A 27,943-nucleotide genomic window follows, 5' to 3' on the forward strand; every position below is an offset into this window, starting at 1 on the left:
TGCCTATGCTGACAACCCAGATCTCCTTTGTAGCAGCCTTGCCTTCTAGTGTGTCTTGGTAGCTCCTATCAATTTGATACAATTTCAAACTTGCTGAGGGCACTCTGTTTTGTTGTTCAAGCCATTCATGAAGATCTTAAGCCATATTGACCCCTGAGGGGTGCCTTTAAGTGAGGAACTTGTTAGATTTTGTATTAACCCTTTAAGGCTGGTAATCTAGCCAGTTTTCTCTTTATAAAATCAAAAATGCAACCCATATGTTAGGAGGTAAATATTCTTAAAACATTTGAAAACTTTTGAAAATAAAGATATTTTATGTATGTTTTTTCCATAAATTAATACTAGAATTACAATATCCAAATACACTGAATTGTTTTGTTGCAATTAGTGAATTCTGTTATTGAAATAAAAATTTCTATCTATTTCAAGGTCTAGATTTGCTCTTGAGTTAGCATATAAATTAACAAGAACTTTCTAAGTGGTGATACTCAGTAAGCCTTGGTGTAACTAAAAATATGATAGAACAGTTTTTGATGAAGTTAAGAGTAGTCAACATGGTCTGTAAAAAAACATAGAACCAAATTCTCAGAAATCATTTTCAAATTGAACTTTTTGAGAATTCAGCAGTCAGAATTGTCTTGCTTGGAAAAAATCTCTTGTATTTTGAAGCTGTGCTAGTGCACAGCAACCTGTTTGCACATAGATACTTTTTAAAAAGACATTTAATATAAGCTATTCAAATGACTTCAGCTATCTCTTCTGTCAGTTTTAACAAGTTTTTACAATTACAACTTATAATTTCACTCTACAGAATTCGTTCCAGCACTATTAAGAGCAGAAGGAAGTAAGAAAGTAATTTGTTGTTGTAACTGTCATTCTTGTGGTTTCTTTTACAAATGTCTAAGCATGTTTACTTTCATCAAAAGGCTTATGGAAAAATGAGGACACACTTATGAGTCACCTTTTAAAAAGGCTAGAGAACAGTATGGAAATAAATTTGAACATGTGCTTGTTTGCAGAAGAATCACTTCATATGCAGTTAAATAGATGATTTATGGTCACTCTTAGTGTAAAAGTCTTCAACTATCTAATTGTTTGGCATCCAAAATAAGCTAATTATTTAGATTCCTCTTTGGGAAGAGAAATAAACAGTTTTACAGGGTAATTAATTTTTTTTCAGTTTTACACCCTGCTTTAAGATTTGCTTTAAACCAGCATACTACTGAGAAAGACAGTGATGACCTCTTCCTTTTGGCTGTTAGTTCTTATGGCTGTTCACATATGGCACAAATGTTAGTGTGTCCGTAGAGCAGACTGCGGGAAGGAACTGTTCCAAGTGAAAACCAGCTTCTCTCCCCGTTTCCCATGGTTCAGTTTTAATTCAAATCAATTTCTTTATCTGGTTCACCTGATGGCCACAGAAGTACTTTTGCTAATCCAACAATGAAGACAGCATAACTTTAAAAGTAAGCAGAAGGGGTAGGGCAGCCTGTTTTGGGAATGCAGCCTGCTTGGTGTCAGCATAAGAGATAATAACAGTACACTGCTAGACAGATGTTTTAGGATGGAATCACTCCGGGATGCTCAAAAAAAATGCTCTGCTTTGTTTAAAATAGTAGGTAGTGATATGTAATTAGTGCAGCAGATACGTTGGTTGCTCCTTGCTTATACTAATATTGCAGAAGGCAGAATACTGTGTGTCTTGAATGAGAGTTTTGTATCAGAGACAGCTGCAACTTTTTTTCCTTGTATGCCTTAGAGCCTCTTTACTTCTGTATACACTTTTGTAAGTGAACTTTCTGTGGACACTTTTCTTTAAGATGTTCTGATTTTTTTCCTCATGAGTAAAGAATCCAGGTTTGAACTCAGATTAGTGTAAGAAATTATATCCTTTAAATATTTGCTTTAGAAAGATAGAAATAGATAGAACTGAACTTTTAAGTCTTTATCTGTAATACTAATTCCCTTTGATTGTAAAAATTAGTAAATAAAATACCACTGCTTTTCTATGACTGTACAGAAAACTTAGTTATGCTTAGCAATGTAATAATGTATTCATCCAATGTTTGGTTACTTTTTGGTTACTGAATAATCAGTGAAGCTTAACACTTCAGGGGATTCAGTCATAGTCCTGAGATGAGAGTCTTGATGAATAATTTGAGATATATTCTGATCCATTAATACTGTGAATATAATTTCAGTTGAAGTGTTCCCAGTTACTTCATTAGTGAAGTTCAGATGATTTGCTTTGATGGACAGGAAAAACATGTTAATTTGCAAAACTGTAAACAAAATAGTAAAACATGTTCCCACTTCGAACCCAGAAAGGTGAAGATAGTCTATTTTATATTCTAAACCTAACAGATGTTAAAATTTCAATGATGTGTCACTGAAATGTCATTGCAAGATGACATTTTAGCATTATGACTGTAGCATAGTTGCCTGAATCTCTCTGCAAAGCAACTTTTCCATTTCAAAATTATTTTGCTTAGCTTCAGTGATTTGTACTTAGTCTTGTAAATCCATAAATATTGTCAAATCAAGAAACAAAATATTATTTGAATTCTTCTTTTCAATAAATGTTAACTAAACTATTAAACTACTAAATGTAATTTCTTCTTGTTTCTACTGTTTTTCTTCTCACAATCCAATTTATTTCAGAATTTTAATGGTTTTGATGATATAGATCTCTCCTGTGTTTCATTATGAAGGCCACATATGTGCTGAGAAAAAAAAAAAAGGATTAAATTTTTACTCACAAAGTAACTTTCCATCCTTTTATTAAATGTACTTTGTACAGTATTTTAAAATTATGTTACAAATTGTCTGAAAACATCACTTGTATACTGTAGAGACAAGGATGGAAAGAGTACTAATGGCGTTCAGACAAGCAGTAATTAGCTATGCCAATAAATAGGACAATTTAATAAATGAGTTATAGCAAGAAGGAGTAAGTTGCATAATGAATAATTATGGGACTTTGGTACTTAAATTATGAACAGAAGACCAAGGTATAGGAAGGTGTCTCAGAACAAATGTTGTATGTGGTTTCATATTGATGTCATAATATGACATTAAATGATATTACAATAACTTATTTAGTAGTATGATTCTAATATTAAAATACTAAACCCATCTGTCTGAGAATATTACACTATCATAAAAATCATATTTCTCAACCCGAAATATAGTTAATCTTAAACATTGAGAAATGTGCAGATTTGACATGAGCAGACATTTAGTGAGTTTGTGAGAATCTGAAAGCCGAGGAGGGACTGGAAAGATTTTACAGTAATAGTTCTCTCTTTTGTGTAATATTCAGCCATTTCACCTTGGATTTGCTTTGCTTTAGAAATTTTTCTGAATGCACAAAAGCAGTCAGAAAAATTTTGTATGTGTATGGAGAATGGGGAAATGATATGAGGAAAGGGGAGAAAAGAAGCTGTCTGGGGAAGTGAAGTTATCTGTGTGTAGCTTAAGGAAGTGTAGCGTCAAGTAATGGAAAGATGGGACAATTGTTTGGGAAGTTGCAATTCATTTTCACTTGGTCTACAAATTGTTGCTATTGCTTCTCAAAGTTCATTATTCAGTTGCAGCTAGAAATAGAACCAGAATAATTTATTTGTTATTGTAGTTACTGCAGTATTTGTACACAAGGGCGGGAGAAGATGCTCCCACAGAGTGTGATGTATACCTGGATGTGCTGTGGTCATTTTCTTCAAATCTCTTGTATCTTCTACTGAATGAGTGTCAATCCAGTGCCTACTCCGAAAAGCTGTTTTGTACAACCAAAATGCTTAAGCATTTGCTTAAGCAAATGAGTCAATTTACCTAGTATTAACCATGTTAACTAGCTAGTTCTCTATGCTTTCCTTAGCAGACACTTCCTGAGCACTGAACTTTACCACGATAATGTAGCTGCCCAAGAATTAACATGGGATATATAAATATAATGCATACATGTGTATATACACACTGTAAAGGAAAAGTTGTACTGAGGAGGGAATATCCAACCTGGAAGCAGCAATACTCCTGCTCTCTTTTCGAATGTGAGTGCTAAAAGAAATTTCTTTTATTTATGTAGCACCTTTCATTATCATCAAAAACCCTGAGACCCCATATAAGACAATAAAATCAATGTGATAAATAAATAAATATGAAATATAAAGCAAAGTCCTCAGGATTTTTTAATGGGAAAAAAGTTCAAAGGAATGGCAATATATCCATACTTTGAAACTCCCTAGAGGAAAAAAAAAAAAAGTGAAATTAAATAGGTTTTAGGAGAGAGAGTACTCAGTACTCCTTCCTGTAGAGACACAAAATTTGTAAATACTGAGTGGTACCTAAATGATGATATCCATCAGAATCTGACTCCCTATTGAACTCAGGTTGGTCCACCTGAAGACTTTAAAATTCATCAGAAGGGAATATCTAAAGTCACTGTTACTTGTAGGCCTACCCTTTAAGGAACACAAGGTGAACATAATGTGTGACAGTACAATTGGGGGACTGGACTCAAACCCCAGATGCCCCAAGATGTATAGTTCTTTTGGAGAACAGTTATCTGAAAATGAAACTAAGATCATTCATCTCCAGTTCTCAAGTATAACTTCAAGTGGGATAGGCACTAAATAGGAACATATCTTTTAGACCTACAACACAGTGACTGCTGTTTAAACCCACCTAAGTTCTTTTCAAAATAATGAAGAGATCTGTTTTGATCAGCATAGCTTATTGTGCTGTATGACCTTTAAGATAAGAAAAAGACAGGGAAAATGGCAAATGGTCAAAATTTAGAGCATTTATGGTATTAGAATTTAGAAATCTTAGGAATTCTTTTATTATCAATATTACAGGATGCCCTCTTGATTCACTAAGTATGTTAGATTTGGAATGAAAGTTAAGAAAATAGGTAAAAGGAACCCATCCTCCTCCCTCAGGGAGTCTCAATTTGACATCTTTGTGCCCATGAGAGAAGAATACTACTTTTAATTTTTTTTACTACAGATAGCTTATTCGAAGCTCAAACAGTCTCTAAAGTACTGTGGCCTATTAGCTAACAGGCAAATACATGTAATATTTGGTACTAATAGTTACTGTTGTGTGACAACATTAGGCTCTCAGCCTGCCATTGTGGGAGACCATAGGTCCAGTCTTGGAACACTTGCTGCCTGCCTTGTGTTTACTAGAATAGCTGTAGGTTTGATTTAGGTTCCATTTTTACTGATAGCTAAAGATTTAAGCTGATTTTTAAATGTAAACCTGTGCCTGCCAACCAGTTTATGAACATACTTGCTTTTCTTTTGGTGACAGTCAAGCTTGACTGTAGTAGTTTTCACTTGAGGTCATCTCTGCTGATCTTTAACTTGTGAACTGAGCTGATATGCCTTTCATACTGGCCTACTGGGTAGACAAGTGCTAACTTCAGTGATCTGGTCAGAGACCTCAATAAATAGTTTCTACCTTCTGTTCCTGGTGTCACTCTGATAAAGAATTTTTCATTCTCTATACTATACAGTTAGGAAGATTTGCTGCTCCACAGAAGCCCTGTTTTATTCTCAGTAACGCATTCTGGTATACTTTGCTTTTCTGGAGTTAAAATTAAAACTTTCATTACTTTTTCCCTAAAGTAATGCTTCATGAAAAAGCCCAGCAGTTGCAGCTTATGTTTCTAGCTCAATTGTACCATAGTTGATTAGCAAGTACTTTATGACAAGCAGTAAATTTCCATAGGTAGATTTTGTAGGGCTTACCTAACAAATGCATTGACCCAGAGGGCAAGAACCTGACTGCTTCCTCTGACAGTGTTTGTAGACAAGCTTTATTGTAGATTAGGACTCTTCACTTTCAGAGCTTAGACAGTACCTCTGGGCCTAATTGTGAAGTTGAGTAGAGACAAGGGACAAACGTTTGTAGTTTTCAGCAGTGACTCCTGTCCTTTCATGAACAGTGGCCAAAATGCAGTTTTTATGCTGGTCTTGAAAACTGTGCCCAGTTCTCGTGGTATTTACTCTGCTCCTGACTTTCATGAATGAATTGGAATTTTCCCTAGGATGTTTGAAGACTACTCTGTTCTGCCAGAAGAGGTAATGAAGAGCTTTAATATTAATGGTGAGACAATGATTGTGACAAACTTGCTTTTATACTTTGCAGAAGAAAAATGATAAAATGATTGTATCTGCAAATTGAGTAGACTCTGATGAACAAAATTTTAAACAGGTAAAAGCTTGCTGAACAATCAGACAGAAATGTGTGATGCATCATCTTGTGACCTTATTATTGGTTTGGATTATTACTGGTTGATACCTTTCCTCATGGCCATGTTGGTTTATTCTTGCTCTGATATAAACACAGTTTTTTAACAGCATTTGAAGTAAATGAAAATATTTTATCTGCTCCAGATGACGTTAGGTCTGGTTGTAATAAATATGAGTATTTACAATTGTGTGATTCAGCACACTTGTTGAAACTTCAGGAAATATCCCTCAAGCATAAACACACTCTACCTGAGGTTGGTGAATGAACATATAGTTGGAAAATGTAAATTTTTTTTACTTAACTGTAATTTATGGATTTTCATGTACCCTGTTTCTACTAGGTGATATTTTCTAGGACAGAGTGGAAAGTAATAATAGGTCTTTGCATTTCTGTGATATCCAGTGTCAAAGTGCTTAAAAGCATTAATTGATCAAAGCTTGCTATGTGGCTAAGTTTGGTAAGGATTCAATTTCTGAAGCAAAACCACCACTTAGTAAAGAGTTGTTTACAGGGAAGTTGCAAGCACAGATATCACTCCAGATGTGTCCTTCTATGAAGCCTTCTCTCATTCAGTGTTATGTGCCTGCCAAGTTTTTGACAGATTGGCAGCTCTTTCTTTTTCATCTTTTTTTTTAATAATTTTCAGCATTTAAAATGTGGTACAAGTATTATCAGTAGATGGTTCCTTTTAAGGACTGAAGCACTGTAGATGCCAAGTACAGGTGTCAGAGTTTTTAAAATGTAGGTATCTGCCTTAGCTGGGTACTCAGAATCCCTGCGCAAAGTATTTTGGGCTACATCCTCCCTCTAATCTGTGGGAGACCTGTGTTTCCTGAGAGGATGATGAATTACTCTTACACTGAGTTTGAAGAAAGACAGGATATTTGGTCAGTACTGCAAAACCACTTCTGAGCTCCATGGAGGTGTCATGAGGCTTGAGGCTGGTGCCACACACCATGCCTTTCCTCCTTGGAGGACCAGGCTGAGATTAGTGACTTAGCTGAACATACCTGCCCTCTATCAAGTGACTACACTAATTAGGAGGCAAGAACCGTTTTTGCTAGATTTCTTTGGGTCCCATTACTCTTCCAGTTGTGGCTAAAATTTAGTCACACAAGAAGCTGGAGTCATTGTACTTCACATAGCCTTTTTGGTACATTCGTGAAATAAAGACCAGTGAAACTGAGGCATTGTTTTACATTAGTTGACTTTCTGCTATTCTAAAACAGCAACTGTGTTATATTGGGTTTTACACTTCATGCTTTGTTTATCTGCCTTCAGTAAATTATTTCCCTGGGCAGTATCTTATCCTTACATCATATTTCTGGTATCTCAGTGGCATATGTTGTACCCACTGGAGCACACTTGGTAGTAATGTCTTCATGATGCTTTCTAATGTCATCAAATTGTACATCCATCTTGTGCTTAAAGATAAACAGATAGAATTGCTGTAATCCAAAGAGCACAGCCACAGCTCTTGTTCTGTGTGAGAGTAGCTCTGAGAACACTGGCTTTCTGAGTCTCTCAAGACCTTATTTTTAAATCCTATGAGCTTTGGATCAATCATACTTATTAACTACACCAAGAATTCTGCTTTAGCTCTGTAAGGTCATGTAGGACTGATAGTAAGTTAGAGCTGATTTTTCAAAAGTGTAACAAGCTGTATTCCTCTGTCCAGGTCTAGTGAGCTTATTGAAGGGAAGACTTGCTGTTCAAAGGAAGGTGAATTTTAACCAAAGTATTTCAACAAACAAATAATTCTATGATTTAGAAATCCAAGTAGGTGTCCTGTCTCCAGAGGATTTCTCCTACAAAACAGTGCAATAAACAGTAAGTAAAAGATACTGCAGAATTGGCCACCAATGTCAGTAAGAACTTACTTCCTTTCTTTTGCATTTCTTTAAAATTCTATGGTCCGGAAAAAATGTTATGCAGCTGAAGGCAGAAAATAGGCTGCTCCAGTATTCCTTTGTAAGCAACAGATTAATAACTAATACAGAGTAAATTTAAATTAAATTAAATAGAATTTTTATGGAAAATTATATACATAATGTTTTCATGTAATGGAACAGGTATAAGTGGCTGAATCACTGCAGCTGCAGCACATCATGTAATAACACAAGCTAAAAAAATGTTATTTAAAGGTGAAAGAGACCCTGGTGTCACTGGTTACCTCTCCATGTTAGATTTCCAGAGGTGAGACCTATCCTTTGAAGTAGAGCCTTAAGGATAGAAGCTTGGCTCAAAGCATAGATTTAAAATAGGTGAGTATCGTTACTGTGTATCCAAGCTTCAGTCTGGAATTACAAGCTGCAGTTGTTTGGCTGAAGAAGTAATAAAACTTGTATTAAATAGTCGTGTATTGACCAACATAGTTCCATAGGCAGGATTTTGTAGGCATGTTTCCAAGAGGTGAACAGGCTGCTGTGCCTTCAACTGTAATATCTGGTTAAAGATTTATGTTGTAGCAAATAAAATAAACCAAAGTCAGTTCAAACATTGATAATTTTATGCCAGTGTATGTAAAAAATATACATATGGATTCATTAATATTAATACTACTAATAATAAACCAGTTCTGTGTAGGTAAGCAGTGACTAAAACTGTATTGTAGAACTGAATTATAACATTTCATCTTGGGTCCTGAGGATGTTCTGACTTTCATTCCTGTGAATATCTTTTGATAATTATTTTATTGCTCCTGTAGATGAAGCATTAAAGATTAAAGTTTCCTGTGAAAAGCCCAGTCAGGGAAGTCAGACTATAAGAGGAGATTGTGTGAATTGCACTTTTTGTTATTTCTGCGTTAGGACAGATTGATAGTTGATCAGTAATTTCAACATTAATTTGTTACTGGTTGGATCTCTTATATTTTAAAGTTTTTGCTTAATATTATTAATTACAGTAGGAAAGCACATAGGAATTAAATGCCTAGGTCTCTGTTATGCAGTTTATGGTTATATTTGAGGGGGTAGGCATTATTACTCTGATCTTAAAAAAACCCACCTCAGGACTACAGCTGATCCTATACTGAAAGTCAGATTTCTGTGGAAACAGAAGACACCATAGATGCATGGTCTTTAATTCACAGGGATGTTTTCCTTCCTACCTAAATTCAACTTCTTGGTTGTAAACAGAAGTATTTCAAGTGATCTAGTGAATGTACTTCAACAGAATAAATATGGGTGGCTTGCATTGGTTCAGAGCAGACTGTCCTCTTCAGCAGAGGTTTTGGTAAGAGGTTTTGTTTGGTGAACAAAATTGAGGCTACTAGAAGCTACAAGCTGATATGAGATTCTTAAATAGCTTGTTGGGAAAATAGAGGATATATTTAGTAAGGTAGATAATAAAAAGCACTGGTTTCTTCAGCAAAAGGTGACTTAGTGGATATTTCAGGAGTGGTGCAACACTTTATGCAGAACTGTGTGTGCCCTCCCTTAGAGAGTGCCTGATGTCCCCTCAAAACACAGGTTGTAGTTTTTTTTCCTTTTCTTGCCTTCTTGTTCATGATAACCAATGAAATCACACTGGATACAGGAATATTCTCTGTAAAATTCTAAGATACTTGTTTGCATTAGGAGGTTTTGTTATTCAGAGGTTAGAAGAAAACTTAAAGTAAATTACAGTTTATAAATTACAGCCGATTATGGATTTTGCTGTCTTAGAAAGAAAAAAATAAACTATTAGTGTTTTCAGGTAGAGAACTAATTTTTTATACAAAATTAAAATTTTCAAATAAAATTTTTAGTCTGCATTGGCCTAGTTTTTACTGGATATGTTTTATAACTTTGAAAAAGTTTTGCCCTGTGAAATGTGAAATAAAAATTCCTTTTCATAACATCTGCCAGCATACAGCATGTGCACACCACCAAAGAAAAGCACTTGCAGTGGTGCGTAGGATAGAGCTAGAAATTTGGCTAAAGAAGTGTTGGTTCATTTCTGCTGGGAAAAATCTTCTGTAGTTCAGTGCCCAAATGATGCCTTAAGGTAAACTGGTTCAGTTTATCCACCTTTGAAGATTAAAAGACCTGAATAATTTCTGGAGGTGGGGGCTGGTTTTTTGGTTTGTTTTTGGCTTTTAACCCTGTGATCCCATAGATCCCATAGATTCACATCTGGCTCAGAGCAGTAAGCAATTAAAATTAGTGCTTAAACCCCACTTCCTCTGTTGACAGTGAAGAATATGCTACTTTTCACCTTTGAGATGATTTAAAAGTGTTAGTACTTACCGTATTTTAGGAATAATTTTCATATTTCCATAGGTTTTTAAGTGACTCCAAATTTTTAAGGAGTATTTAGGAGTCTAAAAATGTACAAACCTTCCTAAGATCAGTTTAGTCTCTTCTCTTGAGTAATACTATTACTGTGACATAATAAAATATCCCACAGAAGTCAGTATGACGTGAAACAATATAGATCGTGGCACAGTGAATATTTTGCATTTTGATCAGCTTTTCTTAAAAATTATCTACTATAGAATCACTACAAAATTTAAAAAAAAAAAGCAAGGGAAAAGAAAATTTGAAAACCATCTGTGAAAAGAGAGAAGCACCCATCAGTATCTTATAAGGCTTTATCACATAGTGTCCAGTGGCTATTCAACAGGTATTTTACTTACTTCAGAGACCTGCTTTTGTTCACTGCAGCACAGGGACTTTCATCATAGTCATACTTGTCATTGCTGAAGTGGGTAGAAACACCAGTGTAGGCATGCACTGATCTGCCTTTGAACTTCTTGTGTGTGATTTTGGTGACTGTCAACTACAGTCAGTAATGAGGGGATCTTATTGTCCATCTTCAGACTAAAACCTTGACATGCAAGCTTATCTGTGATTACATACTCGAAAAGTAACAACCTGAAAGAATGTTATTCCTGTTTATACTCGCATTACTTGTGTCTTAAACCAAGCTTTTATTACATTGAAGTTGATGAAGGTCTTGTATTCTTGACAAGAAGACAATTTCAGAATGGAGTTAGAAGGTTACTTAGTGGTCATCTTGATGAGCCTGCAGTTTTCTCTTAAGATGTTTAGACTGACATCAGATCTCTGCCCTGGATGATTCTGAGTCTAGAATGGAATCTTGATGCCAGTTTGAGTATATCAACATATATTTTGAATTTTCTTGCATTATAAATAGCCATGCTTAACACTGATTAGATCAAGAAGTGCAAAATGTTGTCTTCCAGCCTTTTACAAAGAGAAGGAATTTTGATAGTTAGGATGAACACCAAATATTCTTTTTGTTCCAGTGGTAATTTTCACTGGAAGTAAGATATGAATGAAACCATGTACCTGCTATGCTCACTAGTTTTCATATTTTTTAATAGCTTCTAGACTGGGTGTAGAAATTACTTAAATTGCTGGCATTAGCACTACAGTAGTAGGCTGCTAATTTTGTATTAAAATGTGTTGAAAGCCATCAAACCTTTTTGAAAAGTTTCTCTCTTGTCATGTCCCCATCCCTGCCACCCCCAGGAATTAGTTTTTTATAAAGATTTTGTAGAAAACTCTGTTTTTAAAAGTATAAAAGTTTTCTGTAGATTAAGTCTCATGTAAGAACATAGTAGTACTTAGCTACACGATTTTCCAAGATATTTGAAAACCAATCTGATCTCCTTTTTTGCTGTGTAGTTCAAAGAAGATATTTCTGAGAATTTCTCATGTTGCAATTCCCACTCTATAGCTTTCTTTCAGTCAGATAATAGTGCTTAATTTTAAAATACTTGTCCCTGATGCATTTTTTTCAAAATATATCTGAAGTCAACCTATTTTTGTTCTAGTATTATTCATTTCATCTTACCTTTAATATAACTCACATGATGAAGTTTTTATTAATAACTTGTTGGTGATAAATGTGTTTTTGTCCATCGAGAATAATGATGATTTTTAAAGACAATTATCTATGATTTTAAAGACAATTATCAAAGTTTTGAGTCTTCTAGAGTACACATGTAATAGCCAGAGCAAAGAAGTAACGAACAATAGAAACATTAAAAAACAAGTTTGCTAAAATTTATAAATTAACATAATAAAAAAGATTAATCAATGGATCTACAACGCAGCATAGCTTAGTTCTATACAGCATGAGCCAAGCTCCAAAACAGTTTTGTATGTATTTGATTCTAACAAATGATATTTTCTTGGTACTGCAGTCTTTCATGTATATGGTCATAAATCAGATGTACAGGTCTAGAACAAAGTGCTCCCTTCAGTGTCAAGCAGTAGTAGGCTCTTCTGCCTTACTGTGTATTTGGCTCTGAGGCTTGAACCAAATGTGGCATATTTATGTTTGTATCTTATGATTGGAAGGCTGTGCCCCATGAAGTGTGAGATTTGAAAAGTATTTGGTTCTAGGCACAATGGTTTGTGAATGTCATGAGGACGGCTACAAAGCACGTGAGTAAGAGAACACCATGAGAGCCTGGCAACAGGGAAGAAAGCGTGCTTATTTTTTTGAAGACTGCTTCAAATTTCTCTTCACAAACTTTCCCTCTCACCATGTTGCTTTCTTTTCTAAGTTAAAAATCAAACCCATTCCCTTCATCTGGTATTACCTGTTTTGGTGAAGGCACAAAGACATTGGTTTGCATTGTGTGCTGCTCCCTGAAATTTGATATTGCTTGCCAGAGAAAACTGGAAGGACATCTGAGGACATTAACTGGCAACAGAATAACCCTCAAGGATATTCCAAGCCTGGGTATTGATGATGAGAAAAAAATGCTGTTCTGAGTGTTTTGCTGGGACATCAAGAAAACCCTCAAAAGGGTACATAAAAAAAAAAACAAAACTGTATCCAGCAACCTTGTGCTAAATAAATAGCAATTACATGTTGGCAGTGTCATGATAACAATAGTTTCGACAGTAGTATTGACATAATAATCTAATATTATTGATAGTCATAATATATGAATTGACTGTAAAATGTTCTAAGTTAAGGTATATTGAACCACTGTATTTGATGGCAGAGGAGAGGAGGAGGAGGAGGAAACCAAAGCATAGGAGAAAATTATTAACCAGTAAAAATGAATGTCTGCTTCAGCCTGTCATTCCATGGTCTGGTTTTCTTTTGCTGCAAATCTTTAAATATTTTCAAGTTCTCTGGCATGAACTGGGAGGAGAACCCACAATTCTTCTCCTCAATCTTCACCCACAGGTGAAGCAATATAATATAATGCATGGTGGCATTTCATATTATTGCAGACTGTAGACGTTTTAGTAATGTCTCTTCTATAAACGTGTCCATCTTGAAAATCTAATTATTTTTGGAACAATTTTTGTTACCATATGGCGTGACAATGTTATGCAGCCCGTGACAAGCAGTGCAGCGAGCTGTTTTTAGTGTTTCCTTCTGTATTACTAACCATGGCTAACCATTTTTATCAATATTGCTATTATATTTTATGCTTTGATTTCAAACCTCTTCTTATAAAAGTAGTCTTGAATTTGACACTGTTTAGTAGTACAACTCACTTGAGCTGGTTGTCTGTGTGTCTGTAATGAGTAACATCCACTTTGACCCCTACCTTAGTCCTGGATACTTCCTGTATTCCAAAGTGTCATGGGTTCCCTCTGTTTTTTTAGAGCTCCTGAGGTGTGACAGTCTCATGTAGTATTTTCTGTCACTTGCCTTTTTGATCCCTATGAAGCAGAAACTATATGCCAAATTCATTCTATATTCAGTTCTGCTCACCTTCGTACTGGAAGATGTAAGGAATAGCAGAGAAGAGTGCTCAGAGGATCAAGCAGTGAAATATCTGAGTAACTCTTAGACTGTAGTATGTGAGGAAGATTAAATTGTAAGAACACTTGCTTTTTAGTAAGGTGATAATTTAAAGGGTCATGACAAAAGGCTGTTAGTGTTTGAAGGTATAAACATCTGAAAAAAATGTGTCTTTAGAAGAGTTATAATGAAGAGGGATAAATTGAAACTGAGAAGGAATTTTTCCATGAGCATTAGGTAAAATGCTGTAAGTGACTTCTTTTCCATTAAGGAACAGTTGTTCTAAGGAAGATGTGTAAAAGCAGCATCTTGATCTTTAAAACTGAAATAGGCAAAGTATGAGCAATATCGGAGGATCGGTTCTGTGTTTCCAGATCAGAAGCGGCATGATATGATTGCCTTTCCTACAGGCCAAGTTAGGTGGTACCAAATGTGGTTAACTAAGCATTATTCTTCTAAGGGTACAGAGTACAACATTAAACAAAGTACTGCATTGGATTTTGTGTGATTGCTAAACACACATCTGCTTGTGCACGTATGAAGAATGTCATGGGAAGAGTGTCAGTGCAATTTTTCAAGGGTAGAACAGCAGCAGACAAGAGAAATGCAATTATGGCATAAAACTAAGGGGAAGATGGAGCGAAGACCTTGTCAAACCTTCCAAGACCCAGATGTGGGAAGTGTGGATTGCATTCCTGGTGCCTTGTAGTTTTGGTTTTTTTTTGTAACTGTTGCCTCAGTGCTACAAATGGTGCTAATGTCTGTGTATAATTAAAGTCTCGCTAGAGCACTTATTCTTGGTTTGATAGTTTTGGAGGATTTAAAGGATATTCTTCTTACGTTTGTTACCTGTAAGTCTATTTGATGCTGGGGTTGAAGTCTAAAATAGACTAGAGTACTACAGAGAGTTCTATTGGTGTTAGTTCCTGCTAAGATAGTATGAGAAAATGTGCAGCATCTCCTGATATTAACACTGAATCACAGAATGTTTGAGGTTGGAAGAGACATCTGGAAGTCATCTTATCCAACCCTCTGTTCACACAGGGTCACTCAGATCCGAGAGATGTGTTAGTAGCTATGGCAAGAGATTTTAAAAAGGGCAGTTATTTACTGAAGAATACTTTGACAAATGTGATTTTCTTTTTCATAAAGGGGAGCTATATTTGGCAAGAAGTCTTGGGGAAAAGAGTTTCAATTTATTTTGTCGATTAGTTCATATTTTGACATTATTTCATGATAAACCAATAGCAGTTTTGCATAATTGTCACTGCTCTTATTTGCATCGTAAAGTGACACAACCTTACAGTAGCTAGAAATGTTTTAACATGGTAATACAGACAGGAAACATTATGTTGTAAGAGCAGTGAAATGTTTCCATAAGTTATTCTATGTGTAAGGATTTAAAATACAAAATGATGAAATTCAGTACTAAAATTTATTAGCAGTGAGTATGTCAAGGATTAACCAAAAAAAAAAAAGAAAAATAGGACTAAGACATAAAGAATAATATTCCAATCCTTTTTTTTTTTTTTTTTAACAGTGTCTTACTGTATCAGACCTTTTCAAAGTATTTAGCTCCATGGGAAATATTTATAAGTGCGTGTTTCATCAGTTAAGGTACTTCTAAATACTTAGAAGCCAATTTCCTTTGGAAATCAGTATTTCATATTCAGTTTCTTAGTTTTCTTTTTGGCCAGCCTTAGCAATTTAAGGCTTTTCAGAGCATTCTGCAAATTTTGTGTAATAGAATGCTGCAGAGTGACACAGCTGTATTAGTTGAATTTGAAAAGCTTCTTTGAAGTGTAGAGTTTTAGTTGTAGAGTGAAGCTGGAACTTCCATGAACATGGAGGTGTTTAGTCCTTTAAGTGATAGAAAATAACAAATAACTCTTCTGGATTTCATTCCTAACAGGAAAAAAATTGGCTAATCCAAAACATAAGCCAGTCAAAGACAGTTTGATAATCAAATTATATTAGTAGTAAAGCCAGCAAAATTTTCAAGTGAGTAAGTTTACTGAGAGGACTCAGCCTGGAATAAGATTATCTTATTCGAGTTTGGCATGTAGAACAAGATATTAGGAAGGTTAAAAGTATAGGCAAAAAATGTTTTCGGAACTATTTGCTGTGAAAAAGAAAGAGGAGATGGGCTATCAGCTCATCATTGCCAAAGCATCCAATCGTATTATTCCATAAGTTGGTTTAGCAAAACAATGATCATGATAAGAGAAGAATGAATTCTTGTTTTGATTTCATGCTTATTGCTTTGAGATTTGCATAGCCTCATAATAACACTTAGCAGCCATCTGGTTTCTGGAGGAAAAAACTTTTTCTTACTGAAAAGGCTAGGACATAACATGCACCATTTAAAAGCTCATTGTCTGGAAATGACATAATGACTTTCTGTTTTCAAATTATTAATTAGTGATTAACTCAGAAAACCAGCAGGTTATGCCAACTCTAGGGGACATACAATGTATTTTGTGCAACCTTGCAATTTCTACCAGTGCGGAATCAAATTAAAGTAGTAAAAATTGAGCAAGGATATTAAAGGACTCAAGTACATTGTAATATGCAGTTTCTTTTAAAAGATGTAGTTTGCTTATTTGTATTTTGGGGTTTATATAAATGTATAAAGATAAATAACTTTAAATGACTTATAAATACTGTCATTCAATAAATCCCATTCTGTATGTGACCTAGACTATGGTGTCATTATATTACGTATTCCTGAGATGTGATGATGAAAGTCAAGGATTTTCTTGGCATTTGTAAGATGCATATGATGATGACGGTTAATAGTCCGTTATATTTCTAGTTAACAAAATAAGTGCTGTAATACTGTTAACTCTTTAAAGAATCTTAAATAAACCACAAACAAAATACACCCTTAAAATTTCATCCTTATGGTGCATCATAGTAAATTACACCGTTATTGTAACTAATCATAAATGACAGTTTAGTGGGAAAAATGAGATCTGAATAGCCACAGAAAAGACATCATGCATTAATATTTCTTTGCTGTGGGTCCTCAGGTTGGGATCTGTACATGGGAGGGACTCTGCTAATGCCCAATTTTTGGCTTGTGGTGGCGAAATGCTACATTTTATTCTACCTGACTTTTTTTCAGATTATTTGATTTTTGTTAAAATATACACTATTATTTTATGTTACAATCTGATTCATTTTACAACCTGATCTAAAGATTTAATTCTAATTTGAGACCCTTTGGTTTTGTTCTGTGTATCAATAAACTCCCATTATGGGATTAAAAATAGCAAATCCCCTGGAGGTATTTAAAATTCAAGGCTCTAAGAATCTAGGTATACTGTCAGCAAGTTTTCTGATAATACAAAACTGGGAGGAGTGGCTGGTACACCTGAAGGCTGTGCTGCCATTCAGTGAGACCTGAACAGGCTGGAGGGTTGGGTGGAGAGACACGTAATGAAGTTCAGCAAAGGCAAATGCAGCGTCCTGCACCAGAGGAGGAATAACCCCCTGCAGCAGTACAGGCTGTGGGCTGACCTGCTGGGAAGCAGCTTTATGGGGAAAGGACCTGGGAATCCTGCTGAAGAACAAGCTGTCCATGAGCCAGCAGTGCTCTTGTGCCCAAGAAGGCCAGTGGTGTCCTGGGGTGCATTAGGAAGAACATTGCCAGCAGGTTGAGGGTGGTGATCCTGCCCCTCTGCTCAGACCTAGTGAGGCACATCTGGAGTGCTGTGTCCAGTTCTGGGCTCACTGTTGAAGAACGACAAAGAACAAGTGAAGAGAGTCCACTCGGAGGACTACGGAGGTGATGAGAGGACTGGGGCACGTCATTTACAAGGAAAGGCTGAGGGAGCTGGGCCTGTTTAGTCTGGAGAAGGGAAGACTGAGAGGGGAATCTTTTCAATGCACACAAATATCTTAAGGGCGGATGTCGAGAGGGTGGGGCCTGACTTTTCAGTGGTGCCCAGTGACAGGATAAGGGCCAATGGGCACAATCTGAAACCCAGGAAGCTTCATCTAAATGTGAAGAAAAATAGCTTTACCTTGTGGATGTCTGAGCACTGAAACAGGCTGCCAGAGAGGTTGTGGAGTCCCCTTCCCTGCAGATCTTCAAAACCCACCTGGACACAGCCCTGAGCAGGTGAACCTGCTTTAGCAGGTCATATTATTGTCAAATTAAAAGAACTTCTATAAGCTGAATTACCATGCATTATAGTACATGTCTGTGGGATAAAGATCATCAAGTTTGTAGTTTAGTTAATTCCTAACTTCTCAACTTTCCTGATGCTTTAGAACTGGCAGTCACATTAAGCATGGTGTTTTTTACCATGTGAATCTGTTATATCACCTGCTGTGTTTCAAAGTTTTTCCTTTAAGTGTTGTCATTGTGTTATGTATCAGTTTAGGCGTGCTGACTTTTTACTGAGGGCTAACCCAAGTTGGCACTGAATTCTACATACAATCTTTGTAACTTTGATCATGTTACCAGAGATCAAATTTGGGCTGTCCTCAGGGGCTCCTTTTTTTGCAGTATTCTCTGTTTCACTTGTATTCAAAAAGACACAGCAGAAAAAAGAAATAGTAATTTGAAGAAAAATAGTACCCAGAGAGAGAAGTCGTGGGTTCACTACTGATTTCTGGACCTAAAAGTCCAGATTCCTTTTTTCTGCTTTTTGATTTAATTGCATGATGATGTACGGAGATGAGGACCAGTTTCCATCTGAGGAAATGCAGCCAGAAACAAAAGATGAACAGGAATAATCTGCAGCTACATACAAACTTAGAAAATATTAAAAAAAAAGAAGAAAAAAGACCCCTTTATTTTCTATAGCAATATAGTTTGTCTTTGCTGGATGAGAAATTGTGAGTATTTTGTCTTGAAACTGGGGATGTAAAATTACAGTGAGTAATGAGTATGTATTCCTCTGATCCCTTAATGTACTTGATGTGAGGTTCCTCTTTCATCGTAGCTAACATGCTGGCCATTAAATACACTGCAGCAGCATCATTAGTGGCTTCAAAGTGCTCCTACTTGCATCACATTTTTCCCTTCAGCAGGTGAGTGAGAACAGTGATTAGCAAATACCAGTATGTGTCACTCACTACTCATGTGATTGCCAGTGAAGTCCTGTGTTTGGGGTAAGGGCAGCACTGGAGTTGGAAGCAGAGAACTTTTACTGCCTTCATGGCTGTGAAAAGCTTTCAGCTCCAAATATCACTTGGCTGTGTGTAAGATAAAATTCATCCTGTTTGGGGTGTGATGTTTGAAACTGCATTGCTGTAGCAGTATGTGGTGAAGGAGATGGGCTGCAGAGAAAGGTGTCCTGAGTAACAGGCGGTGTGTTACCTACAGGGCTGAGATCCTGAATGGTGAGATTAGGACATAGAAAGAAAGTCCTCTTACTTAGCAGTATCACAGTTTGTTATGACTGGAGGAGAGGATTCACTGAAAATTTCTGGATCCTGAATCCTCAGAGGATTTCCCTGGACTGTTTAGAGCTGCATACCATAGATATTATATGACAGGTGTTTGTGTAGATTGGTTGGTGTAGATGTGTCTATTCCCTGATCTCTTATGTTGAGTTTAAAAAAAGAAACCTGCAGTAGTACAACAAACTGAAAAGAGAGTCTGGGTATTGTTCTAAAATTGCACCTTTAATTTTTATATACTTCATTCTAAGATGCAAGATGAGAGATTTTTCTTTATTAGAAAGGTGAATATCCAATCTTAAAAATACTTTATCTGTAGAAAACAATATGAACATGTTAAAAAAAAAGTTATAACTTTACCGTTTTTTCTTTTTACCTATAATTTTAGGGAAGGACACAGAATTAACAAGCCATCTTCTTACACAAGTGGTGCTTTCTTTTCCTGTTTTATTTTAAGCCTGTAGGTTTAAACATTATCATCATACTTTTCTAGCTAAAACAATACACTAGAACTGGATAATATTTTCATCAAAAGGAGCTGTGTATCATGGGGCAAATTAGATTGCCGGTATTTTTGAATCAGATTGCTAGTAGTTTCAAACATTGTTTTGTAAAATTTAGCAGATAGGAATCATACAGAAATAAATGATGGGTTTAAAAACTGCAAAATAGATCATTATTCAGGGTAAAATGCTTCAGGGACAATATTTCTGTGTAAGAAATCTTCCTTATTTATACTCTATTAAATTTAAGAAAACCACTGATAAACTACCATTGTAAAATTATTCCTAACATGAAAAGTTATCTAAAAGGATCACAAATGCATCTCTGAGAGCTTTATGTCCAGTATGCTGTTTGCTTTGTAGGCATTAGCTAAAAATTCCCTTCAGGAAGATTAGAAATTGGTGCACTCTGGTGCTGTGGTAGTTCTGTGTTGCTGCTGTGATTTTAGTAGGGTGCTGAGTCAGAATACTCAGCTTGTCACCTCTGTTCTCCTCTTTCTCCTCTTGCATCACCAGAAATACACAGAAGAGCATCTGCTGGGGAGCATCTGCTGTGCAGCTGTTACAAGTGTAGGTAGAATTAAGACATGTATTTTGGCATTAGCCCTACTTGAAAACTGAGGTCTGGTATTTAACTGCAAAGGTCTTGCAGTTCATGTTCTGTGCACACTTCCATGCTATTTTTTGAAATTAATGTCTTCCTAAGCATATTTTCAATGGTTCCTGTTTCATAATTTCACTTTTATTGATTGAAAATATTCTGGCCTTGGATCTAAGAGCAAACTGACCATGGGCACTGTCAATTTTGTTGTGGCCTCTTGGATAATGGTAAGAGAAAAGAAGACAAGAGGATAAATGAAAGTGAAGTTCCAAATTACTGGAACATTTAAAGGTCTTTGAAAAGTTCATATACAAGCACAGTTAATGCTGTCATGCACCGAAGTGCCAAAAGACCTAGCAGTGAAGAATATTAATCTACTTCAATAAAATCAAAGGGTTCATTTTTTTTTTTTTTTTTTTGGTAAAGAAATAATTTGAATAAAATTTGACCCTTTCTACAATAGTCTGTGGGTCAAATTGAACCGACTATTAAAATTCTCTAATATCTTTCTTATATTACCATTTCAAAACTCAATTTAAATATTCACAGAGCTCCGTTTTTAATAAACTTAACAAAATTCAGGTAATTTCCTTCAACTTTCTTGATTGAAGGAAGGCAGTAGGTACAGATATAAAAAGATGTACAGCTACAAGCAAAACCTGAAATCAATTATATATAAGAAATAACATAACACATGGAAAGAAATTAATCAAAAGGAAAAAATTCTGCTATATGATTTTCTTGGTCTGCTACCTGCAGGCAAGGAACGTAAATGAAAAAAAAAAAAAATCAGCATTCTTCTTAAAGATAAGGGGAAAATTAATAAAAATGTTTCCTTCCTACCAGATTCCCTGATGCAACTTATGTTAAAAGTGAATGGCTGCAGGAAGAACTTACATGTTTAAAAATCACTTTTTTTTCCTATGGAAATATATTTTTGTACCTTTTTCTTGCTGTTAAGCTGAATTACATCAGGTTGGTGTAGATTTATAGTGGCCAAAGAGCATTTCTTTTTCTTTCTCTCTATTAAGTTTGTCACTGAATCATGGTCATAAAGTTTCTCCCAGTTTGAAAGGGAGGAATGGTTCATTCTGCTTGGATGCCCCAATGAAGATGTAAGGAATTCCTTAAAACTTGGAGCAATCTTCCAATCTGGACAGAACTTCTGAAGTTCAGTCAATTTGCTAAACAGACTGGGGAGGTTCAATGTGCACAGGCAGTGCTGCATCTCAAGTATAGCTGAAAATGTAATAGAAATAACAGAAATAACTTAGTTAAGATAAATAACCAATAAACTGAATGGGCTGAAGAAGCCAGAGAAACCTCTAAGGAAGTCCTGTATGGAAAACTGCACAAGAGGAAGAGAACTCTGAATTATCATATGGTGTCTTCACTCCCATTGCCATATTTGAAATGAAATAAATTGAAACCTCTTTTGCATTTTTAGTATTCCTGACTGAATTTTTAGGAAAAAAGTTCCCTACAATGTGAAATTAATATGACGTGTTTGCCTGCTGCTTTTCTTATGTAATTGTTTCTACATAGGAGGAAATGTTCATGTTCAAACAGGAGAAAAATGGATTGATTTTTCTGAAGTTTTTCCCTCTGCAATCAGAGAGCATCACATACCTAGGTCTTACCATAAGCTAAGGATAATGGGCATGTGGCAGCATGTTTTCCTAGGAAATCCTGAATAGATCCCACAGAACATGCAAGGTGTCTGATGTTGATCCAGTCAATTTCTGGCTTCTGATTTATTGGAGTTGTTACTATTTAATGCTGCTAGTACTAATTATACTCATTAACCTCTCCCCAGCCACTCACTGTCAAGTATTGTAGGCTTTCTGAAGCATTCTTAATTTGTTAAGAGCACTGATTTATGTTGCCGCGCTGGGAAAGTAGGAGAGTACTGGTAAGTGAGAAGGAAGCTAACCACTTCACATTTTCATGAGTTAATTATTTCAATGATACTTTTCTACTATAGGATACATGCATTTTAAGTGCAAAACACTGCATGGGAAAGCATATAAGCATGTGCTTAATTTGAGCTTGCATTTAAGTGGTTTCATTAGGGCGAAGTCTGATGAATTTGACTATGAGAAATTATTACAGAACTTAGCCAGTTTAACGTTATTGAATTTCAATTATTTCATTACAGTTATAGTACCATAAAACTGGAGTCAAGCATTGATGGATCAGGACTAATGTGCTCAAGGGGTTCAATGCTCAAATTTGTGTTAAGAGGAGTGTTTATTGTAGCAAAAGTGTCTTTTGTTAAGTGAGTGTAAATCCTTTTCTGATGGTTCATTCTCACACTCTTATGTGCTGTTAAAATTCTTACAGTGCTGGTTTTGTTTTGTTTTGTTAAACGTGGCCTGTCCTTTTAAGTGCTGAAGTAGCATCTCTTACTCACTATGTAATGATTGCCACTTAGCTATCTTTGTGTGCTTGCATCTATATGTATGCATTTACATTGCAGTATATGATATTTTAGGCATATTTATTTATTTAGCTAAAAATTTTATTAGTGCTAAAAAATAGGTCCTTTAGCGTCTGTAAATCTGGTACAAATTAGGGAGCACAGCTCAGATTTCCCCACACTGTGCTGGCAAGTAGCCTCAATCACAAGTAATTTTCTCCATGAAGGCACATGCAGCTCACTTGTCAGCCTCTGCTCAGTAGATACTGTTATTTGTATCAAATTATATGTGGCGGTTTCTCAGAGTGGACTACTGTGTCCACTATGCCATACAGATTTCTACTACATTGACTACTTCGTTGCTGTCACTAGTTGTACTGTTTTCTACTGTGTCTTGTTTATCTGTGCTATTTGCAAAAAGAGTTGAGATTTGTATTCATATCAATAAATATTTATGAATTGGAGCAAGTACCAGGTGAGTAACTAAACTACTCAACCCCTCTTTTGTTGTGTACAACACGATTATTTGCTTGTTTTATAAAGGAGAAAGGTTTTTTCAGGACTTCATGCAAAATCCATGAGTTAATAGAGACTTAATTTGCCTCGGATTAAAGTACCCCCATTTAAGATTAGAAATTGAGGTTTTACCTAGTGCGATTGGGAATTCTTAACTATTTATCATGTATCTAGCTAATCTGAAGCATTTCAGAAACACCTCTCCTTATATTGCATCACATTCTTTTACAAACTGCTAATAGGAAAAGAATTGCTGAAATGAGAAGACAAACATCTAGACTATCTCTGGAATTAACTATTCACCTAAATTCTTAAACTGCTTAAGTTTGAAATTTTACTGCATTAATTATTAAAGAGTCTAATCATACCTCAGAGCTGTTTATTATCAGATCACTGTGACACACAGATGAATTTCAGTAGTAGAAATTTTTGGATTTTGATTGCTCTGTCATTATGACTATTGGTTGTAAAGTCACACTTAATCAGCAGTTACTGAAAAAGATTTTTCAGCAGAACAGGGTGGGACCTTAACCCTGGTCCAGCTGAAATAAAAGTAGACATAGTACATGTTGTGCCACAAGTACTTAACAACATGATTAGTTTAAGTAATGGGAGTAGTACTATTAAATTAAATCAAAAATTTAAAAGAAATGCAGAAGGTAAAGCATGGTACTAAAGTAACTGATTAACCTGTATTTGGACTATTGAAGGTAATATATCAATATAATAACAACTGGGGGGAAAAAAAACCACTATCACAGAAAACAGTTGAAAGAAACTATTGTTTTTAAATGCATTTCTTTTTGTCTATATGACTCAGTATTTTAAATCAGGGAAGAAGTTGCAGTAGCTTTTGTCCAGGTTGTTCCCTAGATAAAAGAGCTAGTCAATGTTATAGACCTGTAAGTCTTTGAACCAGATAAATTCTTAGTTCTCTAGTTGATGTAATTTACTGGTACCAGCTAGAGGTTTTTGGTAGCTCATGACCAAATCAGGCAAACATAAGCCTGCATAGTTAATGTTTTTGCATTTGTCAAGAATATGTAATTCCATATACTCCTTATTGTGAGATTCTGAAAATGTGTTTTTATTTATTGTCTGTTTATGTACAATTAGATGAAGTAGTCAAGAATAGAGAATTTACTCTATTCCTAGTAATGGCTTTGGATTTTAGTGTTTTCTTTAACCCACTGTACGTTTGAGTGATAATTAAAAATGGCCACAGAAATCATTGATTTTGAGTTCCCATGAAACTAGCAACTCAGAAATACTTAATTTTGGTCTTATTCTTGGGAGTTGGTCTTACTCATGTTGAGCAGTGCCTTACTCTTTAGTTAAAGTTATCAGTTATAAAATACCAGCTCTGGGCATGAGCTTAATGTATTTTGAAATTTAAAAAATGAAAGACAGCTCAACATGCATAAGACAGAATTTGTCCCAAAGGTCTAGTTGTAGATGGGTGAATTAGACAAGGCAGCAGCTGCCTGAAACCTGGAAAAATATTTATGCATGGATCCTCCCATTTCAGCAATAGTCATTGCTGGTGTTTGGGGTGCACGCTCTGATTCCAGCCCCCGTTAGGTAAAGCTCTGCTGTCTGCCCGTACGTGCCTCCATGAAGTTCTCTGAGTTTTGTACGTGGGTGGCACGTGCAAGGCAAAAGGCTCGTGTAAATGCATGCACACCTCTGATCTCCTTGGGATGTGACAACATTTACATTTAAGTTTGCAAATGCTGGGACATGTAACTTTAGGAAATGTTACATACCTGTTCCTACATAGGATGTATCTATGGTGACATTAGTCAGTATTTTTTTTAGTCTAAGATTGATTTAAAAAATAAAGTCATGGCCGAAAAAATGACAGGGGTTTGAACAAGCGCTGTGGAGCTGGTGTGTACATGGTATTTCTTCTCCTTTCTTGGGAAGAGTGTCAATGGAAATTATAAGGTGTGTTTCCATGACGCTGCAAATGAAAGCATAGCAACTGCATTTCTTTTCCTTTCCTAATTAACATACAGTGATGATTAGCTTGCTGATTACGTATTGGTGACCTGATCAAACAAACTGGTTTAACATCTAGAAACAGACCTAAATGTCATGTATACATGCCAGTTGGATTACTTTCAGGTAAATTGCTTTTGCTGTATTTTGTAAGACGCATTGTAAAAGTCAATAAAAAAGAGCAGGAAATTGACTTTCACTGAAAATGTTGGCTGAAGTTTAAATTTTTTCCTCAGATTTAAAATACTTGGAAAATTTATTAGGCTTATAGCTGCTCCTGAAATGATGCAAAATATGGTGTTAATACATTTTTATATGTGGCAAAAACTTGTATTTCCCTAAAATAGCATATTTTTTTCTGAGTTTATTTATCCAGGTGTTACTAGGAGTGCACACTAGTAAATGGCTCACACCAGACAAATGTCACGTATTAATAATAAAATGAAATTTGAACAGTATTTCTGATAATTTGTGCAGAACCCCTTGTGCTTTCATTTCCTGAACCTGGACACGCGTAAGGTGCCTGGAGTGCCCATGTTCAGCTGCAGCGCACTGTTCCAGCGTGTGCTCGTGCTTTGTTCTCTGTTCCGTACAGTGCCATAGCCACTCTTCATTCCCTGTGCATATGCAGTTGCTGGATTTTTTCCCGGCATGGCTGGAAGGTGCAATTAACAGTAATGGATACTTTGATAGTGAGAATCTTTATTTCTTCAGCCATAATAATAGCCCCTTATTTTAGGAGCTATATTGTTGAATGACAGCTACTGTTGGCGAGTATGTGTCTACAAAAGTGGGTTCATTTGGTCAGATTCTCAGCTGGCACAGAGAGTCATATTTCCATGAAAGATAGTAAGCTATATTAATTTATGGAATCCCAGCTGGGAATCTCAATCAATTTCAATAAAAAGTAACCATCATATTCCTCTGAAGCAAGAATTACACAACCTAGCCTAAAGTGAATTTTGCTGTTTTAATAAATGTAGATAGTCACTGGTTCGTAATAAATTACATAAAATTAGAGTGTAGTCAATATTTGATTTCTTTAAAAATTTATTCCTTCCTTTTCATTGAACACAACAGAATCATTTATGTATTGTATCTTAGCATGATAGATTATATAGGAATAGTGTATTTAATACCATAAAACTATCATATAAATACAAATCACATTTTTTTTCATTAGCTAGCTCGCTTTCATTTTGAAGAAGAAATACTCAGTCAATTATAAATGAGGCTGTGCTTTCATTGGAGAGTGAAATACATAATTTTTTTCCAGCCTCAACCATGTATAATGAAATCTCTCTTTTGAAATCCAGTCTTAAGATGGATTTTGAAACATACTGACATTTAATAAAATCTTCGTTAAATTAAAATATGTTCAGTTATTTCAAATCTCTATTTAAATCTAGGGTAAAATTCTACATCCTGCACAAGAGATGTCTTTAGCAAATAGTTACTATTAACCAAAGATTTTGAAGTGTGTGTATATGAGAAAGATTTTAATTTTTGAGTATATTCTAATTGATGACTTTGGTGCTGTGTTATAATCTGTCTGGTGCTGTCTCTTCGAGAGGATCTGTAGCAGTAGTATCTCTAGGTAACTAGAAGAAAAGTCAAAGACCTCAGACTACCACTTCAAATTCAAACTCATGCCCTGTTTCTGTAACTAGTTTATTTTTTTAGGAGCCCTGGGCTGGTAGTTTACCAGGATATTTGTTTGGCCTCTGTGAAATGAACAAATAGTCTCTTGACCCCTGTCCATGGGCTGGGAATCTGTTAAGGAGTCTGGCATGAATGATCATAGATACCAGGGGCTGGTTGAAGCAAAATAGCAGAATAAGCTGATGTTTGTGCTGTCAAAACCTTTGTAGTGTTTCACTGTTGTCAGTACTTTTAATTTGATTAACAAAGCTTGTAAAAGAACATTTTAAGTACTGTAATTCAGCATCAAAAACAATCACTAACAAACAAGGCTCTTCACTGTTTATGTTGTTTTACAAATACAGCTTTGATTTCCACTGTTAAAACTGTCTGTGTTTAATAGTAGAGCCCAATGAATAATGAAAAACCTCCATGTGTGAGTATTATTAATACATATTATTAATGACACTTTGCTTATCCTGAAGTCATCAGGAAAAGTCACTTTCAATTTAAATTTCCATAAAATGTTATTTTTCCAATTCTAATAAATGCTGTACACAGCTGTGAATGGAAAAACTAGCCAAAGAAGGCCAGTTAAAAGTTCACTGAGGTTTTATTTCACATTGTCCTGTTAGATCGTTTTGCCACAGTGTTCCTGATTCTTTTTTAAGGGCCCCTTGAAGATGCTACTGAGGATGAAGAAGAAGAGTGCCTGTCTGAGGAAAATGATACTATCTCAAAAGAAGACTTTCCATTGGAGGAAAGCTTTTCTGCAGAGTTTGAGCCTGAAAATCTGAGCTGTGAAGAAGTGGAATACTTTTGTAATAAAGGTAATCATTGTAGCCAGCCTCTTGAGAGAATACTGGC

The 27,943-nt window shown here is 35.5% G+C and overlaps 1 protein-coding gene across 2 annotated transcripts in view; it reads left to right on the top strand.

Moving 5' to 3' along the window:
• Positions 1-27,943, top strand: part of ZFPM2 (zinc finger protein, FOG family member 2) — a 305,906-nt gene that overhangs the window by 29,521 nt on the left and 248,442 nt on the right. Inside the window, exon 2 of one of the 2 annotated variants that reach the window (XM_048286793.1) lies at positions 27,748-27,906. The exons of the other annotated variant lie outside the window; for it this stretch is intronic. Coding sequence (XP_048142750.1) covers positions 27,748-27,906 — 159 coding nt within the window. The remainder of the gene's footprint in view (positions 1-27,747; positions 27,907-27,943) is intronic. 2 annotated transcript variants of the gene reach the window in all.

Source organism: Corvus hawaiiensis, chromosome 26 (genome assembly GCF_020740725.1).
Source record: "Corvus hawaiiensis isolate bCorHaw1 chromosome 26, bCorHaw1.pri.cur, whole genome shotgun sequence".
Taxonomy (NCBI): Eukaryota; Metazoa; Chordata; class Aves; order Passeriformes; family Corvidae; genus Corvus; species Corvus hawaiiensis.